General features: G+C 36.9%; 2 protein-coding genes across 3 annotated transcripts; one reads left to right on the forward strand and one right to left on the reverse strand.

Annotated features, from left to right (window-relative positions):
• On the reverse strand, nt 1–14,719 carry pnpla7b (patatin-like phospholipase domain containing 7b). Its single transcript, XM_016466996.1, has 36 exons — nt 14,629–14,719; nt 13,749–13,792; nt 13,521–13,595; nt 13,335–13,419; nt 13,083–13,165; nt 12,868–12,956; nt 12,640–12,780; nt 12,347–12,506; nt 12,178–12,258; nt 11,930–12,058; nt 11,448–11,528; nt 11,171–11,336; nt 10,709–10,792; nt 10,494–10,579; nt 10,227–10,382; nt 10,042–10,119; nt 9,744–9,949; nt 9,223–9,354; nt 8,950–9,073; nt 8,313–8,426; nt 8,155–8,230; nt 7,932–8,081; nt 7,785–7,848; nt 6,856–7,024; nt 6,453–6,635; nt 4,692–4,810; nt 3,620–3,776; nt 3,422–3,538; nt 3,250–3,319; nt 3,053–3,169; nt 2,761–2,909; nt 1,363–1,515; nt 1,165–1,281; nt 1,006–1,087; nt 796–917; nt 1–725 (listed from the first exon to the last, which is right to left on the reverse strand). Exons 2-36 carry the CDS (start codon nt 13,788–13,790, stop codon nt 690–692), a joined length of 3,993 nt encoding a protein of 1,330 aa, XP_016322482.1. The 5' UTR covers nt 13,791–13,792; nt 14,629–14,719; the 3' UTR covers nt 1–689.
• Nucleotides 14,720–16,103: 1,384 nt separating this feature from the next.
• Nucleotides 16,104–17,414, forward strand: LOC107673372 (39S ribosomal protein L41, mitochondrial-like). 2 transcript variants are annotated; one of them, XM_016466924.1, is made up of 2 exons: nt 16,104–16,189; nt 16,766–17,414. In XM_016466924.1, the coding sequence occupies exon 2, from the start codon at nt 16,794–16,796 to the stop codon at nt 17,199–17,201; it is 408 nt and encodes a 135-aa protein (XP_016322410.1). In that variant the 5' UTR covers nt 16,104–16,189; nt 16,766–16,793; the 3' UTR covers nt 17,202–17,414. The 2 variants fall into 2 exon arrangements, with proteins under 2 accessions (XP_016322410.1, XP_016322411.1); XM_016466925.1 differs by having other exon boundaries at nt 16,769–17,414.
• Nucleotides 17,415–17,514: the final 100 nt, after the last annotated feature.

Consider the following 17,514-nt stretch of genomic DNA (forward strand, 5'->3'; position numbering starts at 1 on the left):
ATGTCAGATACTAGATATCTATTTAACAATCAACCAAATATTCAGACAACTGAACATTTAATAAGGCAAATAACACATTAAAACATTGCCAACTGCTTCAATCAACACTTCACCCATAATCCACAATAAAAGGACTGTTTATATAGTGATTTACCAACATATAAATGGCTAGAAATACTGAAATCAGGATATCTCTCAGTTATGTTTACTAGTTCATCCTTCTCTTCTGGTTATAAACCAGTTGGACTAGTGTTAACTTCACTAACAGGATAATATAGACACAAAACAGCTTATCGTTTCACACAGTAAACTGTGTTGAGGTTGCATTGACAGCTTGCATGAAATTGAAATGTAATACTAAAAGTAAAGGCAAGAAAACCACTTTGTTTCAGAGTTTTAGCAATTGTTACTGGACTCTGAGACAGCTTAGTGTTGTGTTAGCCATCCTTCCCAAAGAATAAAAAATGAGAGTGGTTTAATCTAGATGTACCATAATACTTGCTTTTTCTCTTAAGTACATGTCAGTTTCTAACAATTCAAGTAAGTCAATTCCAATACTGATAATGTTACTTATTAAAATCCTTAAAAACCCTTATAAAGGCTGATAATACTGTAAAGAAGAAGAAAAAAATCAAAACATCTTGGAAAAAAAGTATTTGAGGTCAGGTGGTATGGTGGCTGCTGTGTGCTCAATGTCGCCTTGTCCTGATCTCCATTTCATCATCCTGTTCGAAGTTAAAAATCGTATTAGGATTAACCATACGAAAAAATAACACATGCATCCAGTTATCTTACTGTATCAGCTGTCTCATCCTCTTCATCTTCAGTATGCTCACTGTGTTCACTGTTTGGATTGGACAGGTCAAAGTCTGATAGCACTGCATCTTCATCATAGTCTGTCTGGTACTCAGACTCCTCTGTGTGTGTGAGTGAATGTAAGAAACAAAACAAAGGTGAGCGAATGGCATGGAGAAACAACATGAGTGAAGATCATCCATTTCTCACCATCCACCACAGCCTGCTTCACTGGCTCTATTCTGGAGACTATTTCAGCCAGATCAGTGAAAGAAGCATTGGGACGGGTCACCTGGAAGATAGATAATCATGGAATTAGTTTGTGATGCTGCATAAGATACAAGCAAAACTCCTTCAAACCCCTTTTACATTAGTGCTCCTGGATTTGTGGAATTCCTCTTGATGTTGGTCTTTGAGCATTGTCTCCCTCACACCACTCCGACACCACACGTCAAACACGGTCTTCCCATGCTGGTAGCCAACGTCCTGCAATAACAGAAAAAAGTAATTGCTGCAGTCAAGGCCAAGGCAACAGAAGTTTCTATGAGATGATGACAGCCCACTCACAGCAATCTCATCAAATTTGCCAAAGTCCAGTGTTCCATAGCGATCTATGGGTGGTCGCAGGTACTCGCAGTAGTCACTGTCTTTTACCATCTCCAGCTGACGCACAGAACACACATAAGCCAGACGGGTCTGAATCTCAGCCATGTTCAACACCTAGAGGATATGAAGCCATAAAAATCTTCTTGGACCAGTGAATGCAAGGGAGTAAGGCAATGATGGGAAGCAGTTAGGGCTTAAAAATAAAAAATAAAATATTTTTTAATATATTGCCATGTACAAAGGTTTTCAAAAGAAAAGGAAAAAATTTAAAATTTGTATACAATATAAATATATGATATAATTATTTCAGATAAATATTATATAAATATTTATATACAGTGCCGATTTTTAATGTTTTTTAAAGAAGTTTCTCATGCTCATGAAGGCTGCATTTATTTGATCAAAAATACAGAAAAAAACTGTAATTTTGTGAAATATTATATTTTCTATTTTAAAATACTTTAAAATAGAATTAATTCCTGTGAAGCAAAGCTGAATATTCAGCATCATTACTCCAGTCTTCAGTGTCACATGATCCTTCAGAAAACATTCTGATATGCTGATTTATCATCAATGTTGGAAATGGTTGTGCTGCTTAATATTTTTTAGGACCTGTAATACTTTTTCCAGGATTCTTTGATAAATAAAAATTTCAAAAGGACAGTGTTTATTCAAAATAGAAATGTTGTGTTACAATAAACACTACTATTTAAAAGTTTGGAGTCAGTACATTTTTTCTTTCTTTTTCCTTAGTATAAGAAATTAATACTTTTATTCAGCTAGGATGTGTTAAATGGATAAAAAGTGGTATTAAAGACTTCTATTTCGAATAAATGCTGTTCTGTTTAACTTTTTATCCATCAAAGAGTCAAATAAAAAAGTATCACAGGTTCCAAAAAAATATTACACAGCACAACAGTTTCAACTCTAGTAATAAATCAGCATATTAGAATGATTTCTGAAGGTTCATGTGACACTAAAGACTGGAGTAATAGCTGATGAAAATTCACCGCTGCGTCACAGATTTAAATTATATTTTAAAGTATATTAAAATAGGAAACCAATATTAAAAAATGCAATAATATTTCACAATATTACTTTTTTTTCTGTATTTTTGATCAAATAAATACAGCCTTGATGAGCATAAGAGACTCCATTAAAAAACATTAAAAATCTTACTGATCCCAAACTTTTGAAAGGCAGTGTATATTACACATATTATTATTATGTCATATAGTAATTATATTATTTGTAGAAATAGACACAAACAAATGTTTTGGGATTTGTAATTGAAATGGTTTGTAATTGAATAACCCATAAAAAGCCATTATATTCAACCATCACCATATATCTTCTGACCTTTACTTTTTCTGACAGAGGGTTCAAGCGTTTCCATAGCAGCCACCATCCAGATAAAGAGTCTCCATAATTAGTCAGATCAGTCTCATCCTGACTGCCAACATCAACGGCAATCACCAACTTGGCACCCATCGAGCGAGCTGTGTCAGCTTTACAGAAATGTAATGTTTAAAATACCTTACAGCTAACATTTCACAATTAGCAGTTTAGAGCTGGGTGATAGCACCTTCTACAATTGGTGAAAATATAAATGATTGTATGTAATACTTATAATAAACTCAAATTTTTTAACCAGGTAGGTTATTGATGTAGCCTCCATCCATGAGCAAGTGTCCATCTTTAGGGTCACACAGAGGGGGAAGGTACCCAGAGAGAGACATGCTGGCACGCACGTACCTCCACAGAGAACCTAAAAGAGAGCATACATGTTAAGATCTGTGACAAAAGATGAGAAATAAAGATGACATGTTTTAGAGATAAAGAAGTAACCATCAGTGTGTGCTCTCATGGAGGAGGCAGTGATGTCTGTGGTGATGTTGAAATAAGAGATCCAAAGGTCCTACCATATAAGACAGACATATGCTCAAGATTTAGACTTACATAAGAATATGATGTTTATAATAGTCTGTTTTGTGCAGTGTCAAGTGTCAAACAACTGAACCTCGATTTGTTTGTCCTGGAAGATTCCACTAATGCTGGAGTTAAATGATGCTCCAGTAAACATGGATGTCACTGGGTACGTCAAATCTGAGATCTTCTTAAATATGGATCCAAAATCCTGTTGTGCACAAAAAAGATAACTCAATGCATGGTTCTGCATGTACTGTATGAATGTTAGTGTTCAGGTTAAAGGTCTTACCATGGCCCACTGGCGTGCCCTAACCGTCATACGACTGACGCTTCGCTCTTCAGCATAGAGCGCTCCTATCAAGGAACCAATGGAAGTGCCACCAATCAGATCCACAGGGATCCCTGCCTCACTCAACGCCCGAATGATGCCCACCTGAGAGCAGCCTCTGTGGGTATAGTGTGTTTTCATATTCATATATTGGTTTTCATTTTCACATTTTAGTACTTAGTTGAGCATTGTGTAATATTAGTCTTTTTTATAAAGCATTTTAAAGGTAAAGTGAGTATTTTTCTTTTTAAATTTCTCATCCTAGTTTCATGTGTAAAAACGAAGTCAGTCACCGAATGTGAACATCGATCCTGTTATGCTTTGAAAACATTGACATGTCAAAGACTGGATCAACCAATCACATGAATTTGGGGCGGGGCTACCAGTTTGACTGACAAGAGGCAGAGCAAAAGGAGGGTTTGAAAAACCTGTGTTCTGCTAGTCACACAAAAATTATACACTTCACCTTTAAACATACTTCATATGTAAGCAAAGTCTGTATTAAAGATTTAAAAAGTCTAGATGACGAGCATATACGGCCACAGAGACAATTATATATAACATGCTATTCATATCATTGCAATTACAGAATCACACAGAAAAATTACGTCACCGCTACGTGAAGTAGATTAGACATTTTATGCCCAGTTATATATCATGTTTGACCCACCTTTAACAAGTCGCTGATTACGACTGATAGCAGGCAGGGACAGAGAGTAGACAAAGAGTCGCTATCATCGAGAGAAACCACAGACATGCTGAGAATGTGAACCCCAAAATAACACTAATGAGTTAGAAATCGCTATATTAGGATTAGTTGATGAGCACAAAATTACAAAACTTAAGTGGATACAAACTTCTAATAATGCAAAAGATAAATAGTTCAAGAGACTACTGAACTACAGATGATTGAAGAAGTCAACATCAACATGCTTTTGCTAGATTATGTATGTGAGAAATGTTGTTGGCAGCAGGCCACATGGATTGAGGTGGAACAGAATTACTGGTGATGAAGGGGAAGACAAATTCGTACCTTGCCCCCCCTCCTCCCAGCACCAGAGCGATAGCGTTGCCTGTCAGGATCCGAGCCAGACGCGAGAAGTCAGAATGCCGGTCGGGAGGCTTCTCAAATACCCGCTGATACATCTCTCTCTGACAGGAGAAGAGGAAAGTCGGAGTTTGCACAAATAAGAGATGATGAGTAGATTAGGTCACACAGAAAAAAAAAGTTTTGAAGAATGTTCACTTAATAAAAGTGGATGGGGTCCAGCTGCATTACAGAAATGTCTTAATTCTTAATTGAGAAGCAGCCAGAGACTCACCGCGCCTTCAAAATAATCCAACTGAGGTGCGTAGACCAAAAAAGTTTCCCAAAGGTGAAGAGCTTGAAAAAAGTCCACACACTCAAACATCAAAGAGTCAACAAGCGAGATGAAAGCAATATAAGCAATTTACTGAGTAAAAACAAGGCAAACGTTTCGGTCACATGTTGACCATTTTTATGTTGACCATTAATTCTTAATTGACCTGACTTAAGATTTGAAAAGTTCTGTTTCTTCAGTGAAATTACCATGGTTACTAAACAGATAAGATAGGATTCAGAGTTAGAACGTTTCTGTAATGCAGTCCAAGTGTTGTGCAACTCAAAAGAAAAAAAGCACCATAAAAGGATCATAAATTAGTCACGGTAGTCTATACAACTCATACACTATGTTCCAAGTCTTCTGAAGCCATTCGACAACTTTGCTTGAACTATGTGAAATGTCTCGCTATTCACTGCAAATCTTGTCTTAAAATTTTGTTTGACAGTCATAGTCCCCATTCCTAAGGTATGGGATTCATTACCTACTACATTAGCAATAAGAAATTGCTTCAAACATACCTTTTTAGTAAAGCTTTTAATATGTATTATTAGTTATATGTATGGTAAGGTTAATTTGCTAAGGTGTTTTCCTGCCTATGGCCCCAGACTCCAGCATCCCCATGACCCTACATAAGATTAGTTTATATCACTGATGTTGATGTTTTTTTTTTTAGTTAATTGTTACGCACATGACATGCAGGAAAAAAAGTAAATCAAGCGCACAGTTTACGAATTCGCTCCCTCGATTTACTAAATTGTGCACACAATTTACTAATTCGTTCCCTAGTTTTAAGTAAATCATGCGCTCGATATAATAATTCGTTCCCTCCTTTTAAGCAAATAGTGTGCACAAAATAATAAGTCGATCCACTTCCTGTCTGCATTCTCATAAACCAATGTAGATGCCTCTCACTTAAAATGATTCCATGCAATGCTGCAAGGCTTTTGAGAATCTGTGTATAACTCATTCCCAACTCAAAATAAAAGTTACAATTTAAGATGTATTTACATAACAGCAGTAATGAGAAAGCAGACAGGAAGTGGAACAAATGATTATTTCCTGAGCACGATTTACTTAAAATGAGGGAACAAATTATTATTTTGTGCACACAATTTACTTAAAACGAGGCAATGAATTATTATTTTGTGTGCACAATTTACTTAAAACAAGGGAACAAGTTAGTAAATCGTGAGCACGATTGAGCAAACCGAGATTTGACAATTTAAAAAAAATATAAAACTTTTTTTTTCTGCATGTCATGCGGCTCTGTACATTTTCATTTTCTTTTAATTGAGTAACTGTTCTATGGTTTTAGTTTTAGTAATCAAAAATAAATCTGCATTGCATTTGTCATTTGGAAAATCGATGGATTTGTCTCAGGCTAAATAATAGCATTACCATTTGCAACAATCGAATGTTAACACTGGTACCAGTTTAGGCAGACTCCTCCTGGAGAAGACCCTGTGGGGACATGACAGATGCAGATGTCTAGAGATCCAGCTGCGCATGTTGAGCCATTCTGCTGTTCCTCTTGGTGGAGGCCCGTCCTCACGGTGCAACAGGACCAGCTGCTTCTGAGCTCTCACAGCACTGCTCTCTAGCATTCGCTCTAGCTGATACCACAAACAGATCCAAAAAGCTCCGTTTACCAAACAGTTTAACAGAAATGTATGTGCAGACATTAATTCAATGAATTAGGCAACAATCCCCCTCCATGTAAAATAAATTGATATGACTGGAGTCTTCATCGCATGTGAGTACATGCTTTTAAAAATACACTTCAAAAGCAGTATTTACTTCTTTATAGGCAAAATCTTTTTAATAACAATTCACCTCTCCCACAGTGGGCTCCTGTTCCCCCACACCAACTATGATGATGCAGTCCGCCTGTCTGATGCAACGTTGAGTCCAAGGAGTCAGAGAACTGTCAGACTGATACAGAACAATCCGGTGGATGTCCTCTTGTTGACCCAACCAGCTTGACAAACGATACTCATGAACACTGAAAAGGAAATAATAAATCAAATAAACAGTACGTCAGAGGAAACAAAAGCACAACATTTGGCTGGAAAAAATATACAATGCATCCCAATTTGCATACTACCCATCTTAAATGGTATGCGAGATTAGAATGCATGCTCCCCAAATCATAGTCCACTGAAAATAGAATATATGATTTCCAGTCAGTGGAAATTTTAGTCTCTTTCAGTTTCAGAAAAATGGTAAGGAATGCAAAAGTTGCTTCAGTGTTTTTGTTTGCATGAACGTAAAAGTTAAGTAGGCCATAAAGATTTTTAATGAATTTAGATGTTAACACCTACAGTACAGTACATGCAGATGCTAACGTTACAAAGGAAGTCTGTGAAATCAAGAACATTTATGATGTGGTAGTGTGTCCCAAATCTGGCATACAAACTGTCTTTATACATACTATTAAATAATATAAGTATGTTTTTCTTCCCGTAAAAATGGGCGTGGCCATTTTTAAATTCTGTGGGTCTAGCTTCCGGTCTCATCCGCGTCCAGCTATTTTTAGCTGTACAAAACAGTTAGTTTTGCTGCTTGATATTGAAAATTGGTGTGTCTTACCATATTATTTTAATGTATTATCTTAATTATGAACACACTGGTTTGTAGCGCAATCAGTTTTACCATTTACTGCATGTTGTTTTTTTTCTCGTTATTTCCCTATAGCGGCTAATTAACCGGAAATCTTGCCCATAGGCTTCCGCGTTGAAGAAAAAGGTGGATACAACTCTCACCTGTCCAAGGCTGCAACACCCAGGTGCTGTCTGATGATGTCACTGGTTAGGAGCAAAGTGGGGCCTAATTAAAAAGTTAAGACAGTCAACTTAGTATTAGCTTTACTTTGAGGCAAATTAAGGAGGGAAAAGAGATCAATAGCTGACCAATAGCACTGAGAGCATGCTGCAGCTCCAGCGTGAAGGCAGTCAAAGGCACCTCCTCAGACACAGGCAGTATGGCGACCGTAGATAGATTGGCGGCTGGGTTACCTGCATCCCACTTACTGCTTGGGGTGTGAAAACCCAGATTGCGCACTGTGAAGATCATTATTGTGCATTAGGGAAAATACAAAGCACAAACACACAGAACTTTTTCACAAACACACACCTGATAGTGGACCATTCACTTGCTGCATGTTGCCCAGAATTTTCTTCCCAAGAAGATGAATCAGGCGAGTCACAACCTATGAAGGAGTGTGATGTGTTAATGCACATGCAACAGAACATCATGATATGCATTAATGATTTTCTTTTACATGGTCTAACCTGTGGGTATTTCCTCTTAATAGAGTTAAGAGCTCCTTCAGGCAGTTTGGCCAGTTCAGAGTCTCGGACTGCATGGACTGTAGTGGCTCTGTTTAAATGACTCAAAGCTTCCACCTAATACCAGCAAACACACTTTTAAAAGATGGAAACTGAAGCAGGATTTTTATTAAACACTCCACAAAATTATCTAAAATGTTTTTTTTTTTCCTTTAATGTATTTCCTATTGAAACATTTTAAATATATTGGTAACACTTTACTTAAAGCATTTATGTATAGTGCATTTTAAAGCGTTATTAAAGGGTATAATGCATTCTAATTATTCATAATGTATGTTGTAATACATTATATCTTGTAAATAATTATAGTCAAATTTAAAATGCATAGTGTAATAATGAATTGATAAGTGTTATAATGTATTAACAGTGGTTACAATTATTCGTGAGATTGTACAATGCATTATAAGGTGCATTACAAGACATAATTAATGCATTAAAACTACTTTTATAATGCATTGTGCATAAAGGCTTTAAGTAAAGTGTTACCAATATATCTTCTAAAAATGTAGTTTGTCAACCTTTGAAAGTACACCAGTATATAGATAGGCACACACACACACACGCACATATATCCACTTACCACACCAATGAGGTCTCCCCGCCCATACTCTCCAGCAAGCTCTTTTTTCCCATCATCCTTCATGATGACAGAACGCAGACGTCCACTCAGAACAATGAAAGTGCTGTCTGACTTATCACCTTGTCTGAGAAAGACAAAAGAGAAAAATGAAAGTATTACCTGAAATATATTTTACATGCACTTTCATGTTCTTACAACATCGGAAAGCAGAACAGTGACCTTAGACATACAGATCTAGAACTGAGAAATTATATATTGGAAAAGGGTGCTTACCTATAGACAGCCCGTCCGGCCTCCAGTGCCGTCCAGTCCAGGGCAAAGTCAATCTGTCGGACAAAGGAGGAGACCCTCCGTACCACCGTGTGAGCTACATTTAACACCATACGAGGCTCGGCACGCATTATCCTAGTGGATAAAACACACAGTTGACATGTTAAGCAGTGTTCTTATACGCTATACTTAATTTTATACCATTTCAAATTAAATCTTTCTAATTCTTGCATAATTATTTTTTATTTAAATGTTTTTTGGATAATCATTTTTGTTGTTATTATTGATTTAAGTCCTACAAAAAAGCCAAACAGTAATTTAAAATGCTGAAAAATATTTACATAAAAAAACTACATAGGGTTTAATAAACCCAAAAGGGTCAGAAGCAGTTTTATCAGATTAAGTTGTTACTTATTATATAAATACTAGAACTCATCAAATGGATTTGTCCTTACAGCTGGTGGGGAGTACATTTGCTAGAATTTTCAATTGCCTTAAGTTAAAATTTGGTGCACATCACATACTCATAGAAGTGTGTTTTGGAGATGGACAGGAAGCAGCAGTCACGGTGGGCGCGCACAGAAAAGATGAGAGGCTCTCCTGTGAGAACGGCCAGGTGGCCCACCATCTCTCCAGGGTGAGCCACAAAAAGACACGTTTCTTCCTCTCTGTCAATCAGTCTCTGGTACACATGGAGAGCTCCTGAGATGACAAACTGCACGCTCACATCCTGTCACAGAAACAAAGTAGAAATGGATTCACATGTGACTTGAAATTGATAATTACTCAATAGGATAGTCAAAGTCACAGGTATCTTTCTACCTGATCTCCCTCGCTCGCAACAACAGAGCCCGCTTTAACTTGTCTCAAAGTCACCCTATCTTCCAGAAGACTGGGGTCCTGGAGTACAAAGTTACATTTTTATATTACATAAAAATCCAGGGCAAACATTATAATTATATCAAAATTCTTACTTCAGTAGATCAATATAATTAATGCAGCCTGACCTGAAGCTGAATAATTTTAATCAAGTCCTTCTTGGCAGCTTGGAAAACGGCATTAACTTTACAATGGTGGATGTGGCTGGAGTGCCCCCCAGTGTCTGAGTAGTGAAACACAGCTGAAGGAGAATGTTGCATTGTCACCGACTTCTTCCTTATAGACTGGAGGAGAGACAAAGGCACACGTGAGATATACAAATTGTAAACAAATGTGAGGAAAAAGAAGGACAGTCTATGGCTTTTTATGTGTGTCATAAAATTACGCCAAGGTACCTTATGAATGGCAATAGGACTTGTAGGGGCTTCCTCTTTTGTAATGCTTGCCCTGTCAAAGGCCATATTGTGGTCAGGAGACCCAGCTGGAAGATAAGCAGATTAAGCACACATTAGCACACTCAAAAATGTTCATTATGAATGTATTCAAGCATTAAGTACAATGTCAAAGTCAGTATTGGGTATTTTGTAAAAGGTGCATGGTGAAGCACTACCATGGGTGCCGTCAAAAGGTGCTGACAGTGAGCGAGACTTCCTGAATAAAGCGGTAGGACTTTCTGTACGATGCTTCCCACCATCTTAAAAAACAAAAGAGCAAACAAGACCTAAAGGCTGTTTTATAGCTCGTAGTGATATTTTTTTTTGTTTTAAATTAGGACAGCGTTCCTCAAATCTTGCCCTGGAGGGCCAATACGCTGCAGAGTTTAGCTCCAACCCTGATCAAACTCACCTACCTGTGATTTTCTAATGATCCTGAAGACATTGATTAGCAAACTCAGGTGTGTTTGATTAGGGTTAGAGCTAAACTCTGCAGGAAAGTGGATCTCGTGGGCCAGATTTGAGGATCCCTGAATTAGGATAATATTAGGGAAGTTTGAACAAAATTGTACAGATTAAAATTCTACATGTTAATTTCTACATTTACAGCAAATATTTAACTACATACAAAAACATACCCTCTCCTCTGTTCATCTGACTTGTGTCACTATAACGGTCTGTTGACCTCTGTGGGAACTTTTCAGAAACTTCCTCAATTGTCTGTGAGTGTCTGCGGATTCCTTTGCCTGGACTGGCTTCTCCTACAACATTGGCCACTGAGACCAGTGGAACAGCTTGACTTTCCTACATGATATGACAGTAATGGTCTATTCGACATACGTACTGTAAAAAAAAAAATCATGTAATACTTTAAAATATTTTCCAAAAGTAGAGCATGATTTCTAAACATCTAACCTTATTAAAAAGTTCTGTGGTCAGGCCTAGATAGTTGTGAAGGGCAAGAAAGGTAACTCTCTGAAGACGCACCATGATGATCTAAAAACAAGAAACAGCTGTATCCTATCATAAGCAAAACAAAACAGTCTCAAATTTGTATTATGAGAAAAAAAATAAAAATAAATGCTGTTCTTTTTAACTTTTCATCAAAGAATCTTGAATTGTCTTCAACATTGATAATAATAAGAAATGTTTCTTGAGCACCAAATCAGCATAATATAATGATATGGAATCATGTTGCTGCTGAAAATTCAGCATTGCCATCACATAAATAAAGTAAAATGTAAAATATCAATATATTGTACATTTTACAATATATTGATATAGAATTTTGAATCAAATAACTGCAACCTTCGTGATCTAAGAGACAAAAGCATTTAAAAAAAAATCTTACCAGCCCCTCCATTTGATGTTAGTGTATTTTAGGCTTTAGGTTATACCTGAATAACTCGGACTAGGGTCTCTGGGTATTTCTCAAAGACAGATTGGAAAGCCTGTGCAGGAAGGCGGAGAACAGTAGTTGGGGCTGCTGCCCTGGCTGAGACAGTTTTATAGGGAGCTGGATATCCCTGCAGAATAACGGGTTCAAATATGAGACACATTTTAAAACTCTGTGAGCATGAAAACAGGTCAGATGACAGACATTTGCATATCAGAATGGGCAAAAATGAGGCCAGATGGGTTTTACAGTGATGACATCGAGGATGCTGAGAAGACTGTGAACACTGTCTCCAGGCAAAACGTGCTTCACCACAACCTCAGTCCCATCCTGAGCCAGGGAAACAAAAATACAAATCTATATAAAAAGCCATTTTCAGTAGGAAAGATTAAAAACAGGTATATTGTTCGGCTCTTACATTCTCATGGATACATAGATCAAGACGCCCATCCTGCACTACAAAGATGCTGTCATCAGTGTCACCTGGGCGGAATAATCCTTCCCCTTGCTGCAGCTGCACAAACACCATATGCCGACACAGTTCCAGGAACAGAGGCTTCTCAAAATGACCCAGAACCCTGAGAGACAGACAGATCGCAACACATTAGCTGCTGAACAGCACTGCCAGACCATTGGAGCTTGGATTCTATGCACTGTTTATTATGGGAAAGAGACAATAGCTCTTGTAGGAGGGCATGACAAGCTACCAACCTCACATTTTTCAGCATATACAGGACCTCAGAGGGCAGGTGAGAGTTCTGCATGTCAAATTCAGTCAGATCTGCTTCCAAGAGTGAAGGTGGAGGCTCTTTCGGCTGCAGGGCTGGTGGCTCCCTTCGGATGCGCAGGATTCTGGATAGGAGATGGATAGGAAGATTAGATGGGAATGGATTGGCTTTTAAATGTCAGATTTTTCTTGGTTTGTGACTTTTCACGTACTTGCGAGCTATTGATAGAACTTTCGTTCTTTTTCTGGATCGCTTTTGAGATACCGGACCTGAGGTGGCTGGTGAGGATAAGGTCTGGACCTGAATGGCCACAAATAACAACACTGCGATTTAAAATCAACCCATGACCATCACATTAATCATAGTTTTGTTGCAAGTAACACAAGAAACAAGGCATTTTCCATCCGAAGTAAGAAGTTCTGGTACCTTTCTCATTATCTTCCTGCCATAAAACATCACTTTGTCTCTTTTTCTGAAACGATATTTAGGACCTTCAGCTTGCTCTTCTCCTGGAAAATCAAAGGAAAAATGGTTGATGAAAAACACAAAATCTCAAAACCTGGATATCAGGCAAGTAAATATTTCACAAGTTTATCACGAAGCATCTACATGCTATCCCATCTATATTATGTTGATTTAAGGAGCACTTGTGAAAATCATTAACAATCTCACACTCACCAAACTTGTATCTTCTGTGCAGAAAAAAGGCAACAACACTGATAAATGAAATAGCAACAGCGGCTCCAATCAGCACACCAGTCCACTGTATTATGAAATGACAATAAAGACAGTAATAAACTTTGTTTGCAAGACAAACAATACAGACTACTGAGTCACTAAAACATAGGCGTTACTGTCATATACCATGGTACTCTGTAACTGATCCTCTATGAAGTGCTGCACTCGAGCCTTGATCTCAGTCCCAGATGGCAGCACTGCCTAGAATACACAAAATCACACCTTACTGCAGATTACTTCAGTAGAAAAGATGATTCATAGTAAATAGTAACATGGCTTTATTTATGTATTTATTCATTTATTCGTGATTCGTTCAGAAAATTAAAAAGCATTTTTTTTTTAAATACGTCTTACCGGAAATATACTGCATGTGTCATCTTGTTCTTTTTCTTCCATATCTTACAGTGAGGAGAAAGCAGAAATTAACACATTTGACACAAATTACAAAGTTAATTACCTACATCAGGCTTATTATACCTATTAAAGAGGCGCGAAATAATTTCTATGTAAATTGTTTAACCCTCAGAGACCAACTGTTAATTATAACATCAAAATAGTTACATAATACCTATTTCTACTAAATATAAGCTCAAACTTCGTATAACAACAACAGCTCACTTTCCAAAATGTGTCATAGCAACAAATCTGACAGGAGTGTATTTGCAATATGAATCTCCCAGCACATGGTCATGGCCTTTTGACACCATTACCATTCAATTTATCAAGTACTGTCTGTCTTTCATTACTGTGCTTCTTAATATTTCTTCAGTTTACAAAATCTTTAAAAATAGCAACACTGTTTAAAAAAACCACAAACGAAAGTGACAGTGTGAGGGATTCTGCCTGAGTCATGTGACACTGCCTGTCGTCCCTCAATGCAATCTGACACCCTGCTGATGTGATTCATCATGAGACCCCCTCTGTCAGGGGAAAAAGTCAAACTCTCACCACAGGGTGAAGGTGACGCTAAAACTTCCATTTTAAGTGTCTTGCACAGAATGGCAAACCATTGGCAATGAGAATTTGATTGGTTTAGGACGGGCTGCAGGAGGAATGTGGCTCTGGGTCTGAGGTAAACACGGTTCTGTTTACGCACAAGCCGCGGCTATAAACATGCTCTTGTAATCAAATACACTGTCGATCACTGCAACTAACAAGATTGTAAAAACATTATGGGGTTGTATAACGCGAAGATCCTACTTGCAAATAATGTCGATAGATAAACGGAAAATACCTTCTGAACGGCGTTTCCAAACTGTTTTGGTCACTTTCAATGCACTTCGGAGTCTCCCAGGGATCCCATTCACAATGTCAGTACCCCCCACCGATTACATGTGTTGCCAGATCCTTCAAAAAAAAACTGTCCACACAGTCTGATTAAACAGGCCCAAAATAAGTTTAAATGTTCATTTCGTTTGTGGATTTGGATTATGGAGGAAAGAGAATTGCTTCATTTATTTGATCAGATGTACTCATCATAAACCATGTTTACTTTTTATTTATTAAAAAATCAACCCTCTAACACTAGCGTTCGCTATTATTATTTTTTCTATTCTATCTACTTGTTTTCTTTTTATTTATTATTAAAAAAAATACTAAACTACATGTACTGCATTAGACTAACCGAGACTTGTCACATCACTTACATATTATTGCTCTTTTGTTGGTTTGATTGCTTCTATTGTCCTAATTTCAAGCATCTACTAAATGTAAATGTAAACCTAATACATTATAAACTGCAACGTTCTGCAAAATTAATGTATTTTCAATTATTATGTACATATTTTAATGGAAATAATTTTTAGAATTTATATATATTTATGTAATAATTCATATATAATAAGAAATAATTTTAATTCATAAACGTATTTACAACTAAATATTAACAGATAAACTAGCAAGTGTAAATATAGCAAGTGTGATTTCACAGCTGTGATCAGCCATTAGCAAGCTCAAAGCTCGCATGCATTCTGATTTAAAAAAACAAACAAACAATGCGACTCGCTATATAGAATTTACGAGTTTATCAAAACAAGCCCAAAGAATTCTGTAATAATGATGTAGAAACGGTTGAACACTTATTTCTTCATTGTAATCTGGTTAATTCGTTTTGGACTGAAGTATGTAATTGGATTAAACAAAGAATATCTATTTTTCCATCTATTACTTGGGACGTGGTGAAATTCGGAGTACATTTGGAGGACAAAAGTGTAGTTGTAAATTGTTCACTTCTCATATTAAAATACTTTATTCACAAATGTAAAGTTTTGAAAACAGCTCCCCAGTTTAATGTCTTTAAAAAGGAGCTTGCCATGTATACAGAGGTCCTAAAAATTATGAGAAGTGATAAGGCCAAGAAATTATTTGATTTGTTTGATAAGTGTGATTTTGTTTAATCCCCTACATTGTTTATGGTTGCATGAATGTATTTTATTTTATTTTATGTTATCTGGATTAATGTCTTGTATGGCGGTTTGTTTCTCTGTTATAGTATGAATAATGTGAATGCCTCAGTCTGTGAGGACTTACAGTTGTGTTTATGTTAGCCTATTTTGTTCTGTTAAGATGTTGTTGAAATGCAAAAAAAAAAACAAAAAAAAAAAACAAGCCCAAAGAAACTTATAACAAGCGGATATGGCAACACTGCTGAGGACCAACGTAAAGCCGCCATTCAGTATTCGCTGCTCCTATTGGCTATTTCCAGGCTGATCTGACCAATCACAGTTAATTTCTTTATCACGCTGAACGTGGGAATATAGTGATCTTCTTGAAAGCACAGTAGCACACTGTTCAAGGTTAGTGTGTGTCCTTTTTATTGATTTCTAGATGATATTTCATTAACTTATACTTTATATGTGGCCTGTTACGTTTTCGTTATTTTATCGCGATGTGTTAAAAGTGATTGAAGTGAACGGTTATGACAACACAACTGTAATAGCTTTCATTTCGAAGCAGTTTCTAAAAACATTTAACTAGAATGCAGTAAGACAACCTTTACAAAGATGTCAAGATGTTAATTTTGTTGTCATTCTTGCTTGATATACAAAATACACAATTTATTAATGATGACTGTTAATATTTAATATTTACAATGTTGATTACCAACCCACTACTGCACATGGAGCATCAGTTCAGTTGCTTCCTTCGTAACATACTATTTATATACAATTGTTGTTACTATTTTACTACTGTAAAATCGTAGTCAATTTACATGGTATCTCACTCAAACAATGTGAAGAATGAATGCGTAAATTCTGTATATGTATACATATATAACACTATAATAGTGTAACATTGTTAAAAATATAATTAGTTTCCAGAAGTAACGTTATGAAATAGTTTAAAACATAATTAAACTGATTTCTGAACAGGTTGTTGCTGCAGTTAAATCACTGTAACATGGGGGTGCTGTCAGCACTGACACGGGGGCTCGTGAGAGGAGCCGACAGAATGGCAGAGTTCACAAGCAAGCGCGGGCCCAGGACATTCTACAAGAGCAGAGGTGCGAGACCCACTGGAGTCCTCACCTCCAGCAGAAAGTTCATACCTGTACAGGCCATGATACCAGAATTTGTGGTGCCCAATCTGGAAGGATTTAACCTGAAACCATATGTGTCATACAAGACCCCTGCAGGGACCGAGCCGCCCATGACTCCAGAGATGTTCTTCAATCAGGTGGTGGCCCCACAGATCGAGAGAGACATTGAGGAAGGGGTTTTCAATGAGGAGAATCTTGAGAAATATGGATTAGAGAAAACACAAGGGGGGAAGCTGTTCAAGCTACATCCCAGGAACTTTGTTCGTTAAGTGGACTTTGTGTTTCAGTGGTTTGCTGATGGACTGTAAACAATTGTATGATGCTTTCTTAAACTTCTGAACAGAAGTCATGAAAAATTTGTCTCTTCATCGGGAAATTATTAAAAACTACTGGAATGAAAAGTTTCAAACCCCTAGCAAAACTGATATATTGCCAGTGAATAATTTCGTAAAGCAGGGGTTTTCAAACTGGGGTTGGGGGTCAATGGAAATGTTCACAGAAACATTTAAAAATAAGATTGAAATAAAGCATAGAAAAATAGATCAAAATGAATAAACAAAAAGAGTAAATAAAACAGTACTA

The sequence above is a fragment of the Sinocyclocheilus anshuiensis genome, unplaced genomic scaffold, assembly GCF_001515605.1.
Source record: "Sinocyclocheilus anshuiensis isolate Anshui unplaced genomic scaffold, SAMN03320099.WGS_v1.1 scaffold508, whole genome shotgun sequence".
NCBI lineage: Eukaryota > Metazoa > Chordata > Actinopteri > Cypriniformes > Cyprinidae > Sinocyclocheilus > Sinocyclocheilus anshuiensis.

Coding starts and splice junctions, on each gene's coding strand:
- pnpla7b (XM_016466996.1), bottom strand. CDS start 13,790: ATGGAAGAAAAAGAACAAGATGACACATGCAGTATATTTCCG. Junction 12,957..13,082: donor GCAGGAAGATAATGAGAAAG/GTACCAGAACTT, acceptor GTGGCCATTCAG/GTCCAGACCTTATCCTCACC. Junction 10,580..10,708: donor ACCTTTTGACGGCACCCATG/GTAGTGCTTCAC, acceptor CTTATCTTCCAG/CTGGGTCTCCTGACCACAAT.
- LOC107673372 (XM_016466924.1), top strand. CDS start 16,794: ATGGGGGTGCTGTCAGCACTGACACGGGGGCTCGTGAGAGGAGCCGAC.